The sequence below is a fragment of the Scylla paramamosain genome, chromosome 17, assembly GCF_035594125.1.
Source record: "Scylla paramamosain isolate STU-SP2022 chromosome 17, ASM3559412v1, whole genome shotgun sequence".
Classification (NCBI taxonomy): Eukaryota; Metazoa; Arthropoda; class Malacostraca; order Decapoda; family Portunidae; genus Scylla; species Scylla paramamosain.
Window position 1 is genome coordinate 8,442,501 of NC_087167.1, and position 25,409 is coordinate 8,467,909.

General features: G+C 44.2%; 1 protein-coding gene across 1 annotated transcript in view; it reads left to right on the plus strand.

Moving 5' to 3' along the window:
• LOC135108603 (uncharacterized) overlaps nucleotides 1–25,409 on the plus strand; it is a 171,230-nt gene that overhangs the window by 140,009 nt on the left and 5,812 nt on the right. The window contains 8 exon segments of the mRNA XM_064019762.1: nucleotides 2,757–2,960; nucleotides 12,809–12,956; nucleotides 13,331–13,403; nucleotides 16,045–16,113; nucleotides 18,411–18,709; nucleotides 19,115–19,314; nucleotides 19,592–19,758; nucleotides 20,674–22,796. Coding sequence (XP_063875832.1) covers nucleotides 2,757–2,960; nucleotides 12,809–12,956; nucleotides 13,331–13,403; nucleotides 16,045–16,113; nucleotides 18,411–18,709; nucleotides 19,115–19,314; nucleotides 19,592–19,758; nucleotides 20,674–22,796 — 3,283 coding nt within the window.

Sequence of the window (25,409 nt, forward strand, 5' to 3'; positions counted from 1 at the left end):
GTGGCGACACAGTGGACAAAATTTCGCGAGCACGGACTGGAGAAGCGAGGTCTTGGTGGACAGGCGCGCTGGGTCACTATGCTGGACTGTGGCTGGGCGAACGGCGGGTGAAAAGCAGCATCACTTGTACACGACCAGCCGCCACACCCCACGTCCGTATTCAGAAACGCTTCGCTCTCTCACCACGACTATTTTCAAAGGCCATAGAGATGACTAGCCTGGTTCTCATGAGTGTTTCTTCAGATAACAATGTTAGAAATCTTGTTAATCTTTCACTAGGACTGTAAAAATAAATAAATAAAATAAAATAAAATAAAATAAAATAATCAGTATCACTCCAAATATAGAGCCTTTTGAAAGTAATGTAGGTGCCGCCAGGAGTGTTTTCAGAATATGGTCGTAGGCTAGCCTTGCCTCACGCAGCGGGCAGTGGTGTGGGCGTGCGGCTGTGGCAGCAACACTTTCATCTTGCATCGCTGTTCTTTCTGCCATGGCTGGAGAAGAAAAAATGTGTTTGGGTTCAGTTGTGGCTGTTCTAAAGTCCATGTGCTAAGTCTCTTAATGCAAGGTGGTCCCTTCTTCGCCTCGTGTGGAGGTGACTGTGGCTGTTACTTGCAGCCGTGGCTGGAAGAATGTAAATGATAACAGACCAGGATTCCTAGCAAACAATGGTAATGTCGTTGGCACCGTAAAAAAAATAAATAAATAAATAAAACGCATAAGAATAAAGTAGTTTAGTGTACTTACTATGGGTAAATTAATCCTTTGTACAATATAACATGTGCTCAAATCTCATGCACCAAAGAACTCACTCGATGGATTTGTCGCCCATCGCGGAGCTGCTCTCGAAGCAGCGAAACTCTCCAGGACAGCCTCCAGCTCGTGCTCGTCAAATTTTGTTTTGGGGCGCCACCTTAAGGCGGTTACTCGTCTCCCTCCTTCACCACCCACTAACCAACACCGATACTCTCTCACCCTGACCTGACCTGACCTTCCCGACCTCACCTGACCTCACCTGCGGCTTCCGGGTACTGCCAACAGAAGGTGGGAGTTTGATCTGCATCCGACACATTGAGAGGAGGAGAGAAAGTTGCTTATGTTCTCCCCTCCTAGCATTCACACTCACACGTGCACTTACTCTCTCTCTCTCTCTCTCTCTCTCTCTCTCTCTCTCTCTCTCATCTCTCTCTCTCTCTCTCTCTCTCTCTCTCTCTCTCTCTCTTTCTTTTTCTCACTTGCTTGCTTGCCCAATAATAACATGAAATTACAGTTTCTTCTGTCTTTTATCCATTTTTAACATGATTGCACTTAGAAAATAATCAAGGCTATTCACAAGGCCTTTCTCACCTGTCCTCTTCATTCCCTCCTCTCCTCTCCCACTTGTTCCTTGCCCTCCTCCTCCTCCTCCTCCTCCTTTCCTCTGCCTCCCTTCCCTCCCATTCGCTAGGAGAGGAAGAATAGATGGAGAAGGAGGAAGAGAAGAAGGAAGGAAAAGGAAAAAAAAAGGGAGGATTAAAGAGAAAAGAAGAGATACAGGGGAGAATTTCCTAGACTTGCTTGTTCACCATTCCTTAAAAAAAAATATATATATATGAAATACTTTTAGACTTTTGAACATTTGCCTCTATAATGTTTTCCTTTTGACATTACGAGTAGATGCATATACGTAAATATTAAGCCTTTCCTTTATTCTAGATTTTTTTTTTTTCATCTAAACTTATTCCATGACATGAGTCCCTTATAGATAAGCATGATTTTGTTCTGATAATTCTGTGCTAGCTTACAGATATAATGCAAGACTCACCTTCATCGTCATTATCATCATTATCACTAGAAGCCTCGCCATTATTGACATCATTATCATCATCACCATCATCATCATCATTATCATCATGTGCACCATCACCATCGTCATCATTATAATTGTGACGAAGAGGAGAGAGAGAGAGAGAGAGGAGAGAAGAGAGAGGAGAGGAGAGAGAGAGAGAGAGAGAGAGAGAGAGAGAGAGATGAGAGAGAGAGAGAGAGAAATTTATCACTACTTATTTCATCAAACACACACACACACACACACACACACACACACACACACACCACACACACACACACACACACACACACACACACACACACACACACACACACACACACACACACACACACACACACACACACACACACACCAAAAACCGCATGTCTTAAATAATGGTGATGGAAGTGCCCCTCCTCCTCCTCCTCCTCCTCCTCCCTCCCTCCTCCTCCTCCTCCTCCTCCTCCTCCTCCCTCCTCCTCCTCCTCCTTCTCCTCCTTCTCTTGTTCCACACCAGTCATAACACAGTCTCATTCCAGTGTGTGGTGAGAGAGAGAGAGAGAGAGAGAGAGAGAGAGAGAGAGAGAGAGAGAGAGAGAGAGAGAGAGAGAGAGAGAGAGAGAGAGAGAGAGAGAGAGAGAGAGAGAGAGAGAGAGAGATCCAGCCCATTATTACCACCACCATCACCACCAGCGCCACCAAAAAGGTTGAATTCATGCATATTAACGAATAAAAAGAAGAGGAAAATTTGAGAGCGAGAGGGAAGAAGGAGGAGGAGAAGGAGGAGGTAAATAAAATAATTGGAATGATATGACATGATTAGAGAGCGAGAGAGAGAGAGAGAGAGAGAGAGAGAGAGAGAGAGAGAGAGAGAGAGAGAGAGAGCGAGAGAGAGAGAGAGAGAGAGAGAGAGAAGCATCGTCGTGGTGGTGGTCATCCGTTGCAGGTACCATGTCGCCAGCCCCCTCCCGCCCTGGCGCCCCTGCCCAGCCCCACCGGCCTCAGCCCCCCCGACCCCGCCCCAAGTCCTTGTTTGTGCGGCTCAATAGTTTCCGCAAAGCTTCGCTGCTTAGCCTCTCCTCCACAGCATCCAGCCCCCAGTGTGATGCTCCGGCCTTTACTTTTGATGAATTGCTCAGACTACACAAACGTAAGGCTGCCTACCTACCCGTCCTCTCTCCTCTCCTTTAACCCATTTTTGCCTTTCCCTTGCGTCCTTCCCTAACGTAACACCTCTAACACGTCTCCTCTCCCCACTCTTTGCTTCTCCTCACGTGATAATTCCTTCCCTAATGTAACACCTCTCCTCTCCCCATTCTTGCCCTTACCTCCGTTAACATTGCTCCCTTCACGTCCTTCCTAAACCTAACTGCCGTGCATCATTCTCTCGTTCCCTCTCACTAACCTAACTACCTCTCTCCTTTCTCTTTTTGATAACCAAAGCTAATCTAACTTTACTTAATTTAAAATGACTCTTCTCTTTCTCTTCACTTTTCTTACGTAATTCATTTAACCTATCCACCTTTCTCGTTTCCTTTCCTTTTCTAACCCAACCTAATCTGACTTGATCTGACCTGGCATTACTGGGCTGGTTGCACTCATTAAGTCAACCTATCTTTTATCTTCCTCAGCAATCTCTCTTTCCCTCCTTTAAGTTTAGCCACCTATCGTGGCTAAACTCAATCTATTCTCTCCTGCTTTCTTTTCTCTCTTGATCTTCTCTTCTCGCTGACCCCTCTCTCTCTCTCTCCTTTCATAAGCCTGAAAAATTACCTTCTGCCCTTTCTCACTTAACTCTCTCTCTCTCTCTCTCTCTCTCTCTCTCTCTCTCTCTCTCTCTCTCTCTCTCTCTCTCTCTCTCTCTCTCTCTCTCTCTCTCTCTCTCTCTCTCTCTCTCTCTCTCTCTCTCTCTCTCTCATTAACATGCTCTAACTTAATTCATATAAGTTCTCTCCTTTCACCAACCTAACATGAGCCTCTCCCCTCACTAACTTTACGTAATCTTCTTCGCCTCGCTAACCTATTCTGATCTTGTCCCTCATTCCGTCGATCTTTTTTCATCATTAACCTAACCTGTCCCCTCCTGATCTTTCTAGCCTGATTTCACTGTACGTACTTCAACCAGTCCTAACGTAGCCCTAACCTAACAAACTTTTTAATTCATTCTATCTTAACTTATTTCTATTTACTCCTTTCCTATCTCTGTTTTTCTTTGTTTTTTTCTGTTTATTTGTATTTCTGTTTATCTGTTTCTAATTCATATGTATGTTGCGAATTTTGAATTGACTACTCTTGTTCTTGTTTTTCTTTTTTTCCTCCTTTTTCTTTTTATTTCCTCATGCTAAGTTTCCTCATCTACCTGTCTATAATGTTTCCTACCTGTGTCTTTTTCCACCTTGAAGGCAATTGACGTTCTTTTTATGCTCTCTCTGTTTCTTGTTCCTTTCTTCTTATTTTATGTCTGTGCGTTTTTTTTTTCTCTCTCTCTTCTTTATTAGTATTTTTTTCTTATTTTCTATCCTTCCATCCCGTATTTTATTTACCTACATTTTTTTTTTTTTTACGGATCTGTTACACACACACACACACACACACACACACACACACACACACACACACACACACACACACACACACACACACACACACACACACACACACACACACACACACACACACATAATGTCCATTTAATACAGTTTTAACACTTAAAATTAACCCATTATTCCTCAATTATTCCATATATTTCAATCTTTTCCGCATTAACATTTTTTTTTTACATCTTCCTTCCTTCATACCTTTTATCCTTCTCTTCCTTTTATCTTTTTCTATCCAAATACTTAACATTGATCAACTTTTTCTCTGTTGCTTCCTACTTACTTCAGTTATTTCGCTTCTTTCTACCTGAACCTTTGAAATTGTAATATTTTCTATCGTTTTCTTATTTATTTATTTTTTTCTGTTACATCTAAAAAAGCCATCGATTATTTGCAGCTTTTCTGTTCATCTCATATTTTTTTTTTCTCAACACCGGAAATTACCTGGTATTTTTTTTCACTTTTCTTATTCCAACAGGTGAAAATTTAATCAATATGTCTCTTCTTTTTTTTTTTTTATCTTTTCGCTTTTGCAGCACTTCAGATCAATCAGTAATTTCCATATATACTTTTCTATTCATCCTACTTTTTTTTCGTTTTCTTAATTTATTACCTCGAAACTTGTAACCAGTGAATCATTTACCACCTTTTATTTTGACGACTGAAAACTTACCAACTACTCCTCCTCATCATGTCCTTTTTGTCAATACTTCAATTACTAATCAACTGTCTCCACCTTTTCCACGTGCCTCAGCCTACAACTCATTCATCTTTTCCCATTCTCTCATTCTCGCACTTGAAAACTAATCAAGCATTCTGACCTATCCCCCTTGTAACACCTGAAACTGATTAAGTGTTTTTTTTTATTCCTTCCTATCCATCTCACTGTTTTTTTTTTTTTCTTTATCTTGACATCTAAAGTTAGTTCATCTTTCCCTTCCTTTCCATATTTTGACGCTAGAAGAACCATTATCATTCAGTTTCACTTATGCTCAGCTTCTAAAAGTAATCCGTTATTTCTGTCTTTCATGTTCATTCCTCCTTTCTTTACCTCATCATCTAGAAATACGACAGGAATCAGTCATTTACCATTCTCTCTCTCTCTCTCTCTCTCTCTCTCTCTCTCTCTCTCTCTCTCTCTCTCTCTCTCTCTCTCTCTCTCTCTCCTTCCTTCACCCTTCCTTCATATCTACCTTTTTCTTCTCTCTCTTCATTTTGTCCTTCATCCTTCTTCCCCTGTCATCCTTCTTATCTTCTCTTTTTATTTTACATAGTTCTTATTATCTCCCTAAAGTTTGAGCTGTCCACGCTGGTGTAAACTTTCCCTTAAGCCTAAACACAGCCCCTCTCAAGTTCTCTCTCTCTCTCTCTCTCTCTCTCTCTCTCTCTCTCTCTCTCTCTCTCTCTCTCTCTCTCTCTCTCTCTGTATATTTTCACTTTTTCACTTCTTTTTTTTACTTTCTCCTCTCAGTTCTCTTTTTTTTTCTTATTTTGACTTGATCCAATCTTTATTCTGTTCATCTTGTTATTTCTTTATTTTCCTCGACTTTCCTGTTTCGGTGTTTTATGTGTGTTCTTTCTTTCTTTCTTTCTCTCTTTCTTTTTTTTCCTTTTTTTCTCTTCGTTTTCTTCTCCTCCCTTTCGTTTTATGATTGTTCTCTTGGCTTCTTTGTGTGTGTTCTTCTCTTCCTCTTTATTTATCTTCTCTCTTTTTTGTTCCGGTCGTTCGGTTTTTCTTATTTTCTCTGCATTCTCTTTCTATAATCTTTTTCTTTCAGTTTCTTTCTTCTCGTGTCTTTTCTTTCTTTTTCTTTCTTTTTTTTATGTACACTTTTCTTTCCGTGATCGACTTTATTTTCTTTATCTTCTTGGTTTCACACTTTCGTACTTCTTCTTCTTCTTCTTCTTCTTCTTCTCTTCTTGTACTTTTGATTCCTCCCCCTCTCCCCCCCCGTTCCTTTCGCCTTCATTTCCTCTTCTGTCTATGAATACCTCCCTTATTTCAAACCACTGTACGCTTCCTTACTTCCTCTAATAACATCCTCTACATTTACACCTCTCCAACCTGTCCACACACACACACACACACACACACACACACACACATTGTTTACCACTCATTCCCTTTCCCTCTCCTTCCCAATACTGTTCCCGCCTTCATTATCATCTTCCTCCTCCTCCTCCTCCTCCTCCTCCTCCTCCTCCTCCTCCTCCTCCTCCTTTTCCTCCTCCTCCTCCTCCTCCTTTTCCTCCTCCTCCTCCTCCTCCTCCTCCTCCTCCTCGCTTAGCTATGTATGTATGTTCTGCTTGTATTGTTACGCATTTTAACCTTCTCCTCCTCCTCCTCCTCCTCCTCCTCCTCCTCCTCCTCCTCCTCCTCCTCCTCCTCACACTGCTAGCTTAACATGCTTTTTGCTGTGTTGCTGTTGCTTTTGCTGTTATCACTGTTGTTACTGGTTGTGTTGTTCACGCAGCAATGCCTGGCAGCAGTGTATTGGGCGAGGAAGTGGTGGATGTGTACGTATGTATGTGTGTTTATGTGTATACCTGTATAATTCACCTTTTTTTTAGTCCCCTCTCATCCTTAGGTGTGATGTGTATGTATGTTTGTTTGTCTGTATTTATTTTTTTTTCTAGATGGCAGTTTTTTCCTTTATATGTTGTTGTTGTTGTTGTTGTTGTTGTTGTTGTTGTTATCTGTTTGTCGTTTTATTATTATTGCATTTGTTTCTATGCGTGTTTTTTTTTTTTTTTTTTTTTTTTACTTTGTGTCTCATCCGTCATTTTTTTTTTTTTTTTGTCATTCAGATCACCTCCACCATTATCATTACTACTACTACTACTACTACTACTTCTACTACTGTTTCACTCACTCACCATCACTATCCCATGCTTTTCAACGCCTGTTTTGTTGTCACCGTCCATTGTCATTCATCACTCGCCATTTACTCATCATCAGCTGTTTTTCTGGGTCACCGTTTTCTCACCGTCCTCCCATCGCCGTCAAGATCAAGAGCAAAATTTCTTCCTTGGCGTTGACTTTTTCCTATTGTAATTTTTTTATCCTTTCACGCGAAGATGGTTTACCTATTTTCCCAGCAAGACTTCTTTTGATGAACGTCTGTAACTTACTATCCTTTATTTTTTTTTTTTTTTTTAGCGCCATGTGTATGAAACGTATATTTTCATACTCGAGTCTCGTCTCGGTTGATGTTGTTTGATCAGTTACTTTCACCCTTAAAAACTTAACACTTTTATTTATCCTGGCCAGCTGCTTTCATTCACTCCGCGATATTCTCTGTAAGCGTTTTTCTTGGTCTTTTTTCAGTCATATATTTTTTCCATCTTCCTTGTAATTTCCTGTACAGTTGCCGCGATTAGTGATGCCACAAAGAGCAGCGAATTTCACATCTATAAATGGAATGAAAAATTAGCGTATAAGAGCTCCGCGAAGACCAAGAAGGGGGAGGATGTGATGGGATAGGCGCAGGTCACTATCCGATGCCGCACACCTTTTCTCTCTCTCTATCTCTCTCTCTCTCTCTCTCTCTCTCTCTCTCTCTCTCTCTCTCTCTCTCTCTCTCTCTCTCTCTCTTTCTTTTTCTTATTTCTGAAACATTTGATAGAAAAATCACCTCTCTTCAGGGCACCGTAATAGTAACTGCGATGTTGTGCTGAAGTGTCACTTTTATCCAGCCAGTCCATTGAATTTTAACCGCGAGTTTGGGCTTGATTTATCTTCAGTTAACTTGACAAGCCATCGTTATATTATCGAGCACCAGTCAAGGGCACAGTTGTGAATAAACCCCACCAGACTGCTTGGAAAAGTTATGGAAGAGGCCTTCGCCCATCCATCCCATCGCGTGTACCTGACCGTGGCCTACATACACTTGCCCGAAGAGGTGATGTCACTCTACGAAATAATAGTATATAATAAGAATAATAAGAATAACAACAACTCATTATTTAGCATCTACCTGTGCCTATCACGCCGCGTCCCTGTTCCTGGTCTTCGTGGGGCTCTCAAGCTCATAAAATACATAATAGATTCATTTATGCTCGATTTGTATAGACGTGAAATTCGCGGACCTTTGTGACCCATCTACTCAGAGCACCTGTAGCGTGACCTGCTCATTGGCTCCTATCCAGAAACACTTTGCTCTCTCATCACGACTATTTCAAAGACCACAGAGATCATTAGCCAGGTTCTGAAGAGTGTTTCTCCTGTTAATGGTATAGAAATCTTGTTAATTTTTCACTAGAACCGTAAAAACAACGATACAAACCCCAGAAGCTTCAATTAGAACCTTTTGAAAGTAATGGAGGTGTGGCGCAGAAGTGTTTCAGAATATGGTCCATACACTCATGCTGGGATTCCCTTCGCAATGTACAGGTGACGCCCGTTGTACAGCCTCGCCTGCCAAACGTGTCGTAGTCGCCTAGTGTGCCTGTCCGCTGGTAGATAGCGCTATTATCGCTGTTATCTTTGCTGCTGTTGTTCTTGTTGCTTTTAGAAAGAACGTAGATTTATTTTTTCTTAGCAATTTTTTTTTTTTTTTTTTTTTTATTGAAGTGAATAACGTGTTTCCTTTTGATTTTCTTACTTAGCTGTGATGTATGTACGTTTGTTTGGAGGCCTCTTGTGGCGTGCATACCTTGTTCATGGCTTGTAATGAAGATAAAGCTAGTAATAATGATGATGATGCTGATGTTGATGATGATGATAATAATAATAATAATAATAATAATAATAATAATAATAATAATAATAATAATAATAATGACAGCAATTAAATTCATGACAATAATCGTGCTAATAGTAACAATGATAATAATAGTAATGATAACAATAATGATAACAATAATAATAGTAATAATAATAATAATAATAATAATAATAATGATAATAATAATAATAATAATAATAATGTAGATGCTGCCGTTCCTCACCCCTCCCTCTTCCACCCTCTCCCCATCCTTCCATCCCCCCTCTGCCCCACGCCCCCGGCCCGAGCAGCGATATAGGCGTCATCTGTCGGCAGGCACGGCTATATGAGGCTGACGGCGACATAGCTCTCTCTCTCTCTCTCTCTCTCTCTCTCTCTCTCTCTCTCTCTCTCTCTCTCTCTCTCTCTCTCTCTCTCTCGTGAGCGTATACAACCAACGACAATGGCGCTTTTATTTACATATTTTATTCATGTTTTGTCTCTTTTTTTTTTATTTTTTTTATTCAGTAGTCTATTTCAGGGCGTTAGATATTCACTGTCAATGTTTTTTTTCTTTTTTTTTTTCTTTTTTTTCACAAGTAATCCCCGTTTCATTAGTTGTATGTCAGACGTCCGTTTGTCTGTCTGTCTGTCTGTCTATCCACCCACCTCCTTTTCACCACCGTCGTTGTATATTATCTGTTTATTTTACGTATTTTTATTTATTTATTTATTTTATTTTTTATTTATTTATTTATTTTTTTTTTTTTTCACTACGGGTTGTTTCTTCCTTGCCTGTCGTTTTCTCTCATCCGTCACGATGCGTTCTGTCGTTTTCCCGGTCTTCTCCCACACTCCGACTTTGGTGTTCTTGGTTCTCGAGGAGGTACAAAGGTTACTTACTGTTCTTTTACACGGTCTCCTCGTCTCCTTGTAATCCAGTGACTGCAAATGGTGATGCTGCTACTGCTACTACTACTACTACTACTACTACTACTACTACTACTACTACTACTACTGTTTTTCTTTCTATTCTATCTATTATATTTTTTCTCTCTTCCTTTCTATCTTTCTGTCTTCTTTCTTCCTTCTTCCTTCCTCCTCCTCCTTCTTCTTCTTCTTCTTCTTCTTTTTGTTTCTTTTTCTACTACTACTACTACTACTACTACTACTACTACTACTACTACTACTACTCTTCCTGCCTCCTTCAATAATACCAAATAAGACTTAAAGGAGAGAGAAATTCGAGTACTGCCTCATGAACCGTCAGTGATTCATTCATTCGCTCATCGGTCCGTATCCTGAATCACTTTGCTCTCTCCTCAGGACTTTAATTAAGCCACAGTGATGAGTAGTTAAGTTCTCTTGGGCCATTTTTTCCCACTGGTGGTGTAGAATCCTAGTTAAACTGGCATTTGAATCATGAAAGCACACTTGAAATACGGACTATGACTCGAGACGCGGTTCACGAGGCATCGCCAGAATCGCTCTCTTGTACTGACTTGCATGGCAGTGTTGTGTAATTAGTCGAACCGTGAAATATTTCCTTTGCTTTTTTACGTATTTTTGAGTATGTATAAAGGCTTGCAATGACCTAATGGTGGTGGTCATTTACCTGTGAAATGCCTCAGGACAGAAATGAAGCGGTTAAGCTAATGGGTAACCAAATGAGAAGTATCGCATCAACATTTTGGGTTTATAAGCAATGCAATTATAGATTCCACTGATGTTCTGGCTTTCTTATCGCTACGTGTTGAGAAGCAGTGAGTGCGTACTGCTTGCCTTGCCTTCTGTAATGCAGTGGTGATATATCCTGTCTCCTTCACATGTACCATTCACGATGCACGAACAAAAACTGCTGTCATATCATTGCAATTGTCAATTTATCAATTACTCTTACATACTTGCGATATAATTACATTTTTTCTTCTATTTCAAAACAAGAAACAGATGGAAACTTTAAGAAACCCCGTTGATGCGCCGCTCCCCACTCATTACTCTACCGCTCGCCTGCCGTGTTTCTGTCCACACGCACCTCACAGATGACAGACTAACACCTCCTCAAATGAAAGGACAGGTAGAATCAATGGAAAGGAAACTTGATATTTAACGGTGAGACTATAACTTTACACAACAGTGAGAGAAAAGAAAAAAAAAAACTTTCTCGTTATTTCCGTTACTGGATTACAAGGAGGAGGTGGTAGTGGTGGTGGTGGTGGTAATGATGGTGATAACATGTACTGACAAGTGGACCAAGGCGACCACAGGTAAGGGAGTCAAGGAGACACGGCAGGTAATTTAGAACGGTAACTGAAGAAAAGGACAGGTAGAAGAAAAATCCTCCAAATGGGTGAGACTGTATATGTGAACACGATGTATGTATCCCTTCTATGTAACTCACCATTCCCTCCATCTGCTCCTGCTCCTCCCGCCACCACACACCTGAAGCCCTAAGTGAATGACATTACCCGTTGTTTCACACCTGCCTGCCCGTTGTTCATTAAGTGTTATTTGTCTCAGACGTGCGCCCCACTTCCTTGTGAGAGAGAGAGAGAGAGAGAGAGAGAGAGAGAGAGAGAGAGAGAGAGAGAGAGAGAGTGTGTGTGTGTGTGTGTGTGTGTGTGTGTGTGTGTGTGTGTGTTCCTTAACCTGTAGAATTGCTGTGCCGTCCTGGCTGTGATGTGTGCCTACCTGTATGCATCCTCTGTGTGTGTGTTTCCTCTGTGTGTTACCTGTGTCATTGTGGCTTTGTCTATTAACCTTGACTTGTAAATTGATTTCTCTTACTTTTCCTCCTCCTCCTCCTCCTTCTCCACTTCCTCCTCCTCTTCCTACCCTTCCTCCTCATCATCATCACTTCCAGCCTCCCCTTCACAATCTCACCTCTTCATCTCACTCCCTTTGCATTAATCACACCTGTTATTATTATTATTATTATTATTATTATTATTATTATTATTATTATTAGCATCATCATTATTATCTTCATTATTTCGTTTTTTTTCCTCCATTTTCCTCCTTTCTCAGTTTTTTCTTCCTTCCTTCCTTCCTTCCTTCCTTCTTTTTAATTGCTCTCGCTCTTTTTTCTTTTTTGTGATTAAAGATTATTTTGACACGACTGATAGCAATAATATAATGATGATGTTAAGAATAATAAGAATAGTAACTTTAATAATAATAATGATAATAATAATAATAATAATAATAATAATAATGATAATAATAATAATAATAATAATAATAATAATAATAATGTGTGCTGTTCGCATTTGCTATTATATGTCATTTACTTACAAATCAAATAGAGAAAGGGAAGTATTATAATGATATACTTCCAGCACTGTTACAATCTTGATATATTCACTGACAAATTAGAAGAGCTGACATAGGATTCCACTAACCCACTCATTCACTCACTCGCTTGCTCGCTCACTCATTCCACACTCAGTCAATCGCATTTACTCGTCTGTTTACCATTCATGACTCTCTCTCTCTCTCTCTCTCTCTCTCTCTCTCTCTCTCTCTCTCTCTCTCTCTCTCTCTCTCTCTCTCTCTCTCTCTCTCTCTCTCTCTCTCTCTCTCTCTCTCTCTCTCTCTCTCTCTATCACCTCCATTTCATATACCCCCTCCACCTCGTTCATCCATCCTTCTTTCCCTCTCCACCTCGCCGCCACTTAAACGTATCCTTGGTCCAGGGGCGGGCAGCGTCTCAGCGGCGGGTCCTAGCAGCAGCCCTCGTCGCACCAGCCACAAGAGCCGCTCGCAGACAGCCAGTCCTAGAGGGGAGAACAAGAAGATCCTCAGGCACCTTGTGACGCCCCCCTGTAGGTCACCGAGCATCTAGTTTTGATGAATTTCTACACCTCCGCTCCCAGAACCCCAAGTGTAGTGTGGTGAGTGTGTGTGTGTGTGTGTGTGTGTGTGTGTGTGTGTGTGTGTGTGTGTGTGTGTGTGTGTGGGATCTGCCGGGGTGAGATTTAGTTTTGCTCTTAAAGAAATGTTATGTCTTGAGTAAGCTGGACATTTACATACCTAGATTTGTTTGTTTGAGAGAGAGAGAGAGAGAGAGAGAGAGAGAGTGAGAGAGAGAGAGAGAGAGAGAGAGAGAGAGAGTTAAAAATTCTACTACCTTCTCATTCATTCATTCATTCATTCATTCGTTCGTTCAATAAGTTTCCCGTCCAGTGCCATTATAACCATGTTGTTGTGACCCAAAGTGCCAAAGTGACACTCGTTGCTGTAGTGAAGTTAGGCCAAACACTACTGAGCGGTAATGAAATAGAGGCACTAGTAGGTTTGAATTAATCTGTCACTTCTTACCCAGTTACTTCTTATCAGTGATTCTCTGCAGTGAGACTCATAAAAGTTCACCAGACCATTACGTGAACTGAGGTTGGGAATTATCGTACCAGGCAGTGTCTTAAGAATTTCCTCAGTCACTCAATCCTTTCCCGCCCGTCTCTCATTGCCTTGTATTCTGAAACATTTTCTGCGTCACACCTTCACTAAATTCAAATGGCCCTAGTTAAAGTTACAGGGTTTTTCAAGTGTTTTTTTTATAGTTCTAGTGACATTTTAACGAGATTTCTACATTTCCAACTGGAGAAGCACTCTTGGGAATTGGCTAATCATCTTTGTGGCCTTTGAAAATAGTCGTGGTGGGAGAGCAAAGCGTTTCAGAATACAGGCTATTGTCAGTCAAGCTTACGTGACGCGATTCACCCACTCAGTCACTCAGCGCGGCCGTGCAAAAAGTGATTCCACACTTCCACTCTTGTCTCGCTGTCTGATGTGTAAACTAACTTTGTGGTGAGAGGAACGCTTGCTTCTTGAACTACCACGATTTTCCTCACCCCTGGAAGAATCCCTTGTGTGTGTGTGTGTGTGTGTGTGTGTGTGTGTGTGTGTGTGTGTGTTTTAGCATCCCATCTCTATTATATCAGTGTTCTATGTTATACTATTCATTATTAATGGTCGCTGCTCTGCCATCAGTGTGTTTTTCTGTGTGTTTCATTAGTGTTATGTTGACTATTGCTACTACTACTACTACTATTACCACTACTGTTACTATTACTACTACTACTACTACTACTACTACTACTACTACTACTTTTTACTTTACTTTCTCCTCTACTTCCACCAACTAGTACTTCTTCTTCTTCTTCTTCTTCTTCTTCTTCTTCTTCTTCTTCTTCTTCTTCTTCTTCTTCTTTTTCCTCCTCCTCCTCGTCCTCCTCCTCCTCCTCCTCCTCCTCCTCCTCCTCCTCCTCCTCCTCCTCTTCCTATTACTACTACTACTACTACTACTACTACTACTACTACTGCTGCTGCTGCTGCTGCTGCTGCTGCTGCTGCTGCTGCTACTCTCACCACTACTACTACTTCTACTACTAGTCCTCTTTACTTTTCTGTCTCCTCTTCCTCCACCTACTACTACTACTACTACTACCACACTCCTAAGGGTCTTGTGTCTGTTGCTGCACTCCTAACTTGCCCATTACTTAGGACATCTTGGGCGAGGAGAGGGAACGAAAAAGGGAGAAAAAAAAAAAAAGGTAGAGGGAGGGAGGAAAATGAAAAAAAGTAAAGGAATACAATTTTAACAATGAGAAATATTGTTGAGGTAAATGGGATAGAAATAGCTAAGGAAGAAGAGAAGAAAGGAAGGGAAGAAAATTCAGGATAGTGGAGAAATTTTATGGGATTTGGTGGATAAAACCAAGTTAAAGAAAGAAGTATGAGAAAGAGATTGGGAACGATTAACAAAACGAATAATGATACGAAGAAATATATTGGGCAAATAATGTTGCGCAAAATGTTTAAACATATTCTAAGAAAATTATTTCGTAGTCATCATATTTAATAAAGAACTCGTGTGTGTGTGTGTGTGTGTGTGTGTGTGTGTGTGTGTGTGTGTGTGTGTGTGTGTGTGTGTGTGTGTGTGTGTGTATATATATATATATATATATATATATATATATATATATATATATATATATATATATATATATATATATATATATATATATATATATATATATATATATATATATATATATATATATTAGTTATCGAATTGAATTAGAGGGGAATATGACTTGTATATCATCAAAATTTAACTAGAATAGAAATACACACGTTTGAAAAAGGAAGACAAAGTTAATTCAGTAAAGTATATGGATACTTAAAAGAATAAGAATTAACTAAAAGTTTACAAAATATATGATGAAATTAAATAAATAATAAAAAAAAACGATGAATTTAGTAGAGTCTATAGATGCATATAAATTTACAAAATTCGTGCCGAGATTAAATAAATAATGAAAATTGGTGAATTTACAAAATTACTTTGGCGGACGAAGCTATTTTTTTCCTTTCTTTCTTTTCATTGCGGGAAAGTAAAATCATGTATTACATAATTTGTGTACACATCATCACCATCGCTGTCAACTTTGTTATCTTTATCACATGCAACTTAACCCAGCCGCCTCTTACCGCAACCTCCAAGCTTATAGAAATCAATATAATGGTAGTAATGCGCTGCTTCAGTGACGTATATGACAATGAAGTATGCCACGTTACTTCTCAGAGAAAAAAAAATAATATAGCTTCGCCTGCCACAGTAAAACGAATGAATGTGCAACAGTGCGTCTAGAAAAAACAAAACACATACAAAAGAACATAAAGCTACAATTTTGAACGAAAAAGAAAATAAAACAAATAAATTATCAACAAAAGACAAAGCTGGAGAGAAAAAAAAAAGAGAGAGAGAAAGAAAGGAAAGAGGCGCGCGCACAGTATCCCCGCACGCACCATCATTTAATGGGCGTAGGAGGGAAGCTGTACAGGCGTGGCGGCGACTTAGCTGAGGCGTGACGGAGGGTTGGCGGCGCGCTACAAGTGTCCCTCCCTCTTCCTCGCATCTCGCCAGGTTTCCCAAGAGTTCCAACGTTTGCAGGGAGATGGTGGTGAGGACGCGCCCCTCCCAGACACGGTGGCTGTGAGTACCTTCGGAGTAAACCTGCACGGAGAGTAGCTAAAGTGAATATAAAGTGGTTATGATACTTTTAGAACCTCCTTTCCCTTTATTACCACACGCATTAAAACCTAGTCAGTTAAAGCTTAAATCCAAACCCATTACTTTCTCTCCCCTTTCTTTGTGGGGGCGAGGTGATGAGTGGAATGGGGAAGGGGAGGATATGGTAAAGCTACATAATCCTTGATCCTCCTTCCCCTTTATTACACACGCATTAAAACCTAGTTAATTAAAGCTTAGATCCAAAGCTTTAGAACGCATTACTTTATTCCTCATTTTTTTTATTGTCTGGGAAACGGGAGACTGTAATGTATAATGTATAATGATCGTAGAATCTCCTTCCCCTTTAATTACACACGCATTAAAACCTAGTGGATTAAAGCTTAGATCCAAAGCATTAGAACCCATTACTTTGCCTTTTATTTTTGTGGGGGTGTCTTGGATGGGGGGAGGGAGTGAGGGGGAAAGGGACACAACAGGAGACGAGATATCATCACTGGTACAAGAAGCGTCTGGTTTATTTGCTAATTTCTATACTCTCTCTCTCTCTCTCTCTCTCTCTCTCTCTCTCTCTCTCTCTCTCCTCTCTCTCTCTCTCTCTCTGGCGTGGCCCTATCTTCCAGGCGAGGGGGTGGGGGGAGAGTGACAAGTTACAGAAGGTTGTTATGTACCGCTAATGTAAACCAGCGAAGTGTATCCTGTATCTGCCCGCAGCCTACCTGTATTCCTGTAGCCTAAACACATCCCTCTTAAAAGCTTCATCTTCACTTCTCTCACCTAGATAGATTTGCATGCATTTGCTACTGGACTGACGTTACCAATGTGCTCTGTTTCACCAGCAGTATTACAAGAGCTTAACCACCCTGAGACACAAGAACATGGCAACGCTGTCTCTGACTAATGCTCTCGCTCGTTGATTGGTCTTCACATCCCCGTCTTGTTTGAATACTTGCGGCAAATTTACTCTACTTCCACCAAAACCATTCTTTTCTCGTGTGACATCAGATTATCTTCATTTAGATCATACAGTATGTTATAACTGAGTAAGAGATTTGGTAGATATACATTATTTGCTGTACGTTACAAGACTAGACAAATTGTTTTATGTAGGTCAACCAGCAAGTGGGAGCTTCAGTCACCGCAGTGTTTCTATGTTCATGTCTCCATTGGTGGCTGAATGACCACCTCAGTTGGTGAAGCAAGAGTACACAGCATGATTTGCCTTGTCCGGCTTTCTAATCCAATTGTTTTCCTCTTATTTTTCTTTCGTATTGATTTGATTTGTTTCGCGCCTCTGTTGCATCAGTCATCAGTTATCCGTCTCTTACTTTTCCGTGCCTCGTTTTCAGTACTCATCTCCGTTCCTTGACGCGCACACTTTACCGTTTCTTCACAAATAATTCGTCCTTTTCCCGAGCCTGTTATTGTTGCTACATATTTTACTCAAAAGTAGACAGGTCATATACTTGAATAAAAGGGTAAAAGAAAAAAAATACATGTCAGTTTATAGAGAAATATGAAAAGAAAAGACAGCAAAAAAGAATTTGTTATTGCTTCGCTTCACTCCGGCAAGGATGGCAAGGCTTTCGAGATTGGAGACACGTAAGTAGGGACGTGAGGAGCCACTTCACATTTCGAACACTTTCCTCACTCCGTCTCTCCTTCCTCTTCACTCTCCCGCGGGACCGTCTTATCTCATCTACTTTCAGCAGGATATAGTTGAGGTTATTGTGGGTTTTCAAGGGTGTTTTCATGACTGGCGATAGTATAACAAACATTCCACACCATCAATGCAGAAAAAAAAACACACACGAGAACCCATTTGATCATCTCTGGTCTTTGAAAATAATCCTGATGAGAGGCAAAAATTTCAAAACACGGGGCATGCTTCTCTTTCTGTCAGCATGATGTACATACTGCTTTCTCTCTCTCCTCCCTTCAAGCATGTTTGGCAGGGAGGAAGAGTAACTAACTAACTGAGTACTGTCACCTCTCCCTTAGCGCTGCGAGTACACGGCCACGCACCTCTAGGCTTGCATGAGACTAAAGGCTTTATTTGACGCTGGTATGAAGGCAGAATGTGTGAACGTTTTCCTGGTAGACGTAGGACTGTAGGCATGATACGTGAGCTATGCGTTAAAGCCACCTCGGAAGTCATCACAGCAGGGGGAGGAGCAGGAGTGAGAGGGTGTTCTGTCTGATACCCAGTAAGGCTTGAGGACACACGAACACTCAAGCCTGGGGTGGTGTTGTCCTGGCAGGAGAGGACGAGGAGCGCAGACATCGCCACGGAATTGCTGCGCACGGAAAGCAACGAGGAAGAGGCGGCGGGGGTGGCGGGGTTGGTGCACGAGACTTCGCTGACATCCTTCGTGGCCTCCCCCTCGAAGCACGACAAGAAAGTGACGTTCGCCAAGCTGCTCGATAAGATGTCCAAGGAAATCAGCTCCTCCTCCTCTGACATGAGTTGTACCGAAGAGAAGTCCCCCAGTAGAATCTTCAGCTTCGGAGGGGCGCGGCGCTCCCCACGCCGCTCCCCGAGGATACGGCATACCCAGAGGTAAGCCTGTCACGCTTTTCCTCCTCTTCCTCCTCCTCCTCCTCTTTTTTTTTTATTTCTCTTCATCTTCCCTATCCTTGATTATTATATCTGTATGTATATACCAATCCTTCCCTTCCCTTCCCTTTCCTCCTTGTCCTCTTCTTCCTTTTGTGTTGTTTTGTGTTCTTCCCCTTTATGTTCTCACTCCAGCATCATTTCTTCCTCCTCCTGCCCTCCTTTTACACACACACACACACACACACACACACACACAGACAGACAGATATTTCCCCATTATTCTCTCTCTCTCTCTCTCTCTCTCTCTCTCTCTCTCTCTCTCTCTCTCTCTCTCTCTCTCTCTCTCTCTCTCTCTCTCTCTCTCTCTCTCTCTCTCTTTCTGACACCTCCATCAACCATCCTCAGGTACAGCGGGTCGGGGAGCGAAGAGGTGATGGAGACGCCTGAAGTCTCGTCCTCGGAGATGACGCCAGACCCGCCCAAGAAGCTGCTCTCCGTCAAGTCGGCCTCGTCGCCCTCCTCGAAGACGTCGTCGCCGCAAAGTCGCACGAAGATGGTCAAGATCTCATCCGCAGACTCCTTGCTGGCCATGTTCAAGAGCCTCGGTATGTGTGTGTGTGAGAGAGAGAGAGAGAGAGAGAGAGAGAGAGAGAGAGAGAGAGAGAGAGAGAGAGAGAGAGAGAGAGAGTAGCAATATAAGTTTGTTCAGAAAGAAAGCGTGTTTAATTTGAAAGCTCCACGAAAAGGAAAAAAAGTGATATATGGCATAGAGCATAGCGAGATAGTTGATGTTTGTGCCTAGAGAGAGAGAGAGAGAGAGAGAGAGAGAGAGAGAGAGAGAGAGAGAGAGAGAGAGAAAGTCACCCCCTATCTCTCACGCAGGCGGGTCAGGACGGGGTAGCATTTCAAACCCGTCCAGTCCTCACGGGTCTGAACTCGAGGACTCCTCCGCCCACGCCTCGCCATCCACCACACCCACCACTCCGCAGAAGGCGCTGCCGCAGGTGAAGCAGGACACCCTTACCGTCCCGGGCACCCTCCAAGTACAGGTAGGTTCTCGCCACGCTTCACGACGCCTACCCCGCCCAACACTACATTGTGGGTGGGCGTAGACGAGGAGCGCACCCTACTCCCCGCGCCCACTCGCCTCACAACGCCGGGTCTCTTGTGCTCCAATTAAGAACAATCCTCATAGGACGTGTGTCTTGCGATAGAAAGAGAGGCTTAGTTATAGGAAAGCGTGCAGTGATGAAAGCAGAGAGGCCACAGAAAATATATATCAGGGTAGCTAAAGGTGGATTTATTTGGTAATGGAAAGATTTAAGAGAGAGAGAGAGAGAGAGAGAGAGAGAGAGAGAGAGAGAGAGAGAGAGAGAGAGAGAGAGAGAGAGGGGTATCAACGGTCTGACTCAGTGCCCAGGGATTGTGATTAGTTTCCTCCTTTGTTTCCTATAACAAAAGAAAGAAAAGTGATGGAGAATAAATTTATTAGATTTATGGTAGTTTTAAGTACAGGAGCGTAATGTTTGTCGCCTATTAAGGCAGGGAAGTGTCCGCCCAGAGAGCCTCGCTGCCCACTTAGGTAGGTAGAAAAGTCACACTAGATTGGTGTAATATTACTTAAACAGGATTGTCTAAGAGGATAACCTAACTAAGGAGAGAGAGGAAAGTAGTGTTGTCGGTGTGGCAAGGGAAAGGTGAAATAGGTTTGGCGGCAGGCAACTAATAAGGTGGTAATTAAGAAGAGTGGCAGCCCAGAAGGAAGGAGGGTGTGCATCAGCTGTTAGTTTGTAAGAAGCAGTCAGGCCAGGCAGCGTGATGGCCAGGTGAGGCGGCCATCTAAATTGTAGAATGGTAACCACCACCGATACAGCACCCCCAACCCCTGCACCACATCGCCCCCCTCCCTCCCCGCCCCACGCCTCTACATTACCCATCCTTCACGACGCTCACGCTCCCCACAGGTGCAAGCAGCAGGCGGTGGCGCCCAGCACTCCGGCCCCGTCATTACCCTGGAGGTGCCCGCCGGGGACCAGCACCGCTGCCTCTCGCCCATCACGGAGCTGCCCACGCCCGTGCCCACGCCCGTGCCTTCGCCGCTGCCCACGCCCTCCCGGTATCGACCCAAAATGCGCACCAGCTCAGAGTCCAATGACAACAAAGACAGCGAGGACACCGAGTCTGAGTTCTCGCTCTCCATCTCGGTGGAAAGAAGCAGTTCTGACAGTTCGGGGCCTGACCACCGCGTGTTCTTCACGCCGCCGCGTGGCATGCGAGGCACGGGAAGCCTCGGCACCCTGGGCACTGTTCCGCGCCGCCCTGGCACTCTCTCACCCACCATCACGCCTTCCTCCTCCCTCTCCTCCAGGACACCTTCTCCCGTTACCTCGCCCATCGTCTCGCCAGCCACCTCGCCCAAGATCAAGACCAAGCCGCCGCCACTGCACATCCCCGGCGCCAACGTGTTGCACTTCAATGACGAGAAGAACTGTGGCAGTGGCAGCGGCAGCTGCAACTCTGGTGGCGCGGAAGGCGGAGAGGAGTGCAAGGGGGGGCTGGTGGTGCCTGTCATCAAGGTGGAGGACACCGAGGAGACCAACTGGCAGCCTCCGCCACCGTCACGGCCTCGTGCCTTCAGCGTAGACGCCGGCGCCGCCATGTGCATGCCACTCATTACTGTCTCCCCAGCTGATGAGCCGCCTGCCGCCCCTCCCAGTCTGTCTCCGCCCGCAACGCAGCCCATGATCATCCCCACCCTCAACGTGACCTTGGCCTCGCCTCCCGCCCTCAGGAAGCAAGTGCCACCCATGGTGCCCACCATCAGCGTGGAGGAGCCCGCACCATCAGCACAGCCGCCGCCGCAACCGCAACATCCACCGCAGCCTCCGCCCCGCCGCCACCACCACGATCTCTTGCACCGGTCCAAGGGCGGCTCGCTAGACCTTCCCCCCGCGCCAGCCATCACTGTCACGGCCACCAGCAGCGAAGTAGAGTCTGACACGGACTCTCCCACGGCCATTTGCCGCCCTAGAGGGCCGTCGTCCTGCTACCTCAGTCCTTTTCTAGGCGTGGACTTGCGCGCCTCCGAATCTAACTTGAGTTCGTCGGGCTACAGCTCTGCCTACTCTCCCGGACCTTCCCGCTGCTCCTCAAGCAACCCTCTCTGCCCAGACGAACCCATGACGCCCTCCCTCTCCACGCTGCCCACACAGCCCCACACCTTGCCTCCCGCACCCACCGACATCGCCCCGCCCGCCAGGACCAAACGACGTCCTCTCCTCAAGTCCCCACCCACTGAGGTGGTCTCCGTGGAGGCCCCCTCTTGCCCACTGCTGAGGACCGACTCGGAGACCACGGACGATCCGGCGGCGTCACAGCCCGAGGCGGACTCTGCCCTTGAGCTGGACACCAACGATGAGTGCAGCGACAGTGTAGCGTGCGGCGTTAGCGCTGGCGAAGTGAGCTTGGACGAGGCGGAAGCGCAGCGACACAGACTTCTGTTGTCGTCAAGCCATTCCTTCCCAAAGGAGTCCCCGCGCCTGGCTCGCTCCCCGCCGGCCATTGTGGTGCACTCGTCTCTGCAGAGCGAGTCGTCGCTGGAGGACCAGGCTTTCGTGGAGCGGCCCTCGCTGCTCAGCCCCGTCAGCTCCCGCAGTGAATCCCCGATAAGTGACTCCCGCCTTAGTGTAGTGAGGATCTATCCCGCCTTCTTCGGCGTGAGCAACAAGCCCGAGATGCCATACACGGATTCAGACGGCCTCTATGACTGCCCGTCCTCCGAAGTGCTCCACTCGGACTCCCATGCGTCCGCCTCACCGCTCAAGCGTCTCGGCCGCAAGCGGCTCAAACGGTCCGCCGGGAAGGGCCTGCGATCCCTCCTGGGGCTCGGCTCCAGCGAGGGCGGGGCGGGCGGCGGCGGAGGCGCGGGCGCGGGCACCGGGGCGGGAGGTGCGGGAGGGCCCAAGACCCGCCTAGAGCCTCCCTCCTGGGACCGCTCCCCCCGCCGCCATTCCCCGAAGCGCCGCGTGCGTGCCCAGACCAGCGTGGACCTGCTCTCCTCCTCCAACGAGTCCATCACCTCCACCAGGTACCTCCCCCTCTCCTCCCCTCCCCTCTCCTCCCCTCCCCGCCTGCACGGCCTTCACTACACCCTTCACTCTCCCCACCTTCAATACCCAGGCTTCCCCATGCCCCTAAACACCACAGTAACGTGATCGCGTGTACAGTAACTGCATGATTCCACAACCACCATCACTACTACCACTACTACTACTACTACTACTACTACTACTACTACTACTACTACTACTACTACTGCTACTACTACTACTATTGTTGTTACTACCACAACGACCAAAGCCAACATTGCCACCATCATCACCACCGTCATTGCCAATTAACATCGTCACTTACACAATCACCATCCAGTAAACCACCAATCACTATTACCATTATGACCTTTGTAGCCATTATTATTATTATTATTATTATTATTATTATTATTATTGTTGTTATTGTTATTATTATTATTATTATTATTATTATTATTATTATTATTATTATTATCATTATTATTATTATTACCTTGGTCGTGTTTGCAAGCAGCATGGCCTGACCGCAACTCTTTGCTTCCTCTGCTTGTCCCGCCGCGGCTCTGTGGACTCTTAGAACTCTGGGTGTCGCCTCCTGAGCCCCGAGGCTTCCACACGCTGCCTCTGTAAGTGGGACGATCCCTAAACTCCCCTGGAAACCCACTCATCCCCTTTATGGAAACCTCTAGTCCTTGTTGACCCTTTGCCAATCCAAATAGTCCTTTGAAAACATACAGAGCCCTTAATGGACCTCCCTATTCCTTACTGTGCCCCTGATTGCCCCCGCCACTTTAATGGGAGCTTCCCCAGTTTTAATTGGAAGCTCTTAACTGGAAGCCCTGTATACCGTCCCCATGGCAGCCTTTTAGTGTCCTGGAAGCCTTTAGTATTCTCCTTAATTAGCACCATACTGTCCCAATGGCCCTTGTGAAATCCTAGTCCAGCTTCACAGTAAGTCATCAACTTCGCACTCTTGTCTTCGGTTCCAGTGACGCAATACCCACTAGTACATAGTCATTGACTACGCAACATACTGCATTAATTTCTATTATGTTTAGAATTTTTCCCCTAGTCCTTTTATCTTTTGGAAAATCTGTCAGTTGTCAATTTTTATTGCGAACTTGTCAGCAGCAAGATCTACAGAGACCGAATCTTCTCACTCCAGCCACTCTCGTTGCAAGGAGGTACATTTGTGATGTCTGTAGATCTTGGTGAGCAGATCAGAGGACTTAGTCCCGTGTTCAGAAACGCTTTGCTCTCACCACTACTATTTTCAAAGGCCACAGGGATGATTAGCCGGATTCTCACGAATGTCCCTTTTGTTGATAATGAAATCTCGTCTATATGTCCCTAGAACCATAAAAACGCTCTTAAAAACAGTGTAACCTCAATTAGCGCCTTATGATAGTAGTGGTGCGGCGCAGAAGTGTTTCAGAATGTGGATCTTTAATTGAGAAGGACAAAGAAATCATTGGAATTGGGTGTAGAAGGTTACTCTACTTACGACCATCACTGGACCTTTGTGTTGCACGTCCCTTGTTTCTTTCACTCGTTCATCTCAGCAACGACGTGCACCAGGAAAGGAGGGACAAGGGGAGGCTCATCCGCCAAATTACTATGAATTCACAATAGTTCATCTGCCTTCCTCACTTTTCCCTCGCCAGTTCTGTGGCTCTGCTTTCCACTTGGACCCTGACCTCTCCCCTCCCCCAACCACTCAGTGCCTGCTCCCTTTCCTCTCTCCTACACTCATTCCCTGCTCCTTCCCGCCCTTCCCCCAACCACTCAGTCCATCCCCTCGCACTCAGTCCATGTAAGTATTCAGACGTACGAGTTTTCAGTGTTTATTTCCAACTCCTTTAATTCTTCCCGTAGGAGCCACCCACCCCCCCTCCAGAGAGCACTGGTTAAGATCCCTAGCAGATTAGAAACCTTGCCATTCACTTGAAGCATGTTCTGTGTCTTGAAAACTCACCTTGAATCATTACTTACAAAACTCCTTGTCTTTGAAGGCGCAACCGTCATGTCACCTGTACTTATCAAGAGTAGTATCCTTCTCCTCCTCTTCCTCCTCCTCCTCCTCCTCCTCCTCCTCCTCCTCCTCCTCCTCTTTCTCTCATTTCTCTTATGCCTCGTCTCTCTCATTTAAATCTTCACCATTATTGTAATGTCCTGTAATCCATGATATTCTTCTCTTCTCTTACCTCTCCCTCTGCCTTTTTCGTCTCTTCTGACATGACAATCTCCCCATTGTAATCATTCTCTCTCTCTCTCTCTCTCTCTCTCTCTCTCTCTCCAGTAGTAATGGAGAAAGAAAAGAGGATGGAGGTATTTTGGTGTATCTTGCAGGAGGAAAAGGAGAAGGACCAAGAGAAGGAGATTAAGAGATAATCAGTTCTTTCATTATAAACCTAAGGCCTGTTTTTTTTTATTGTTGTTGTTGTCGTTGTCGTTGTTGTTGTTGTTGTTGTTGTTGTTGTTGTTGTTGTTGTTGTTGTTGTTGTTGATGTTGTTTTGAGTGATCTGTGACTTGCTCTTCATATTGCTATTTTTTTTTCCTTTATGTAGTAAATAAAGAAATAGAGAACTGAAAGGCAAAATGCAATATG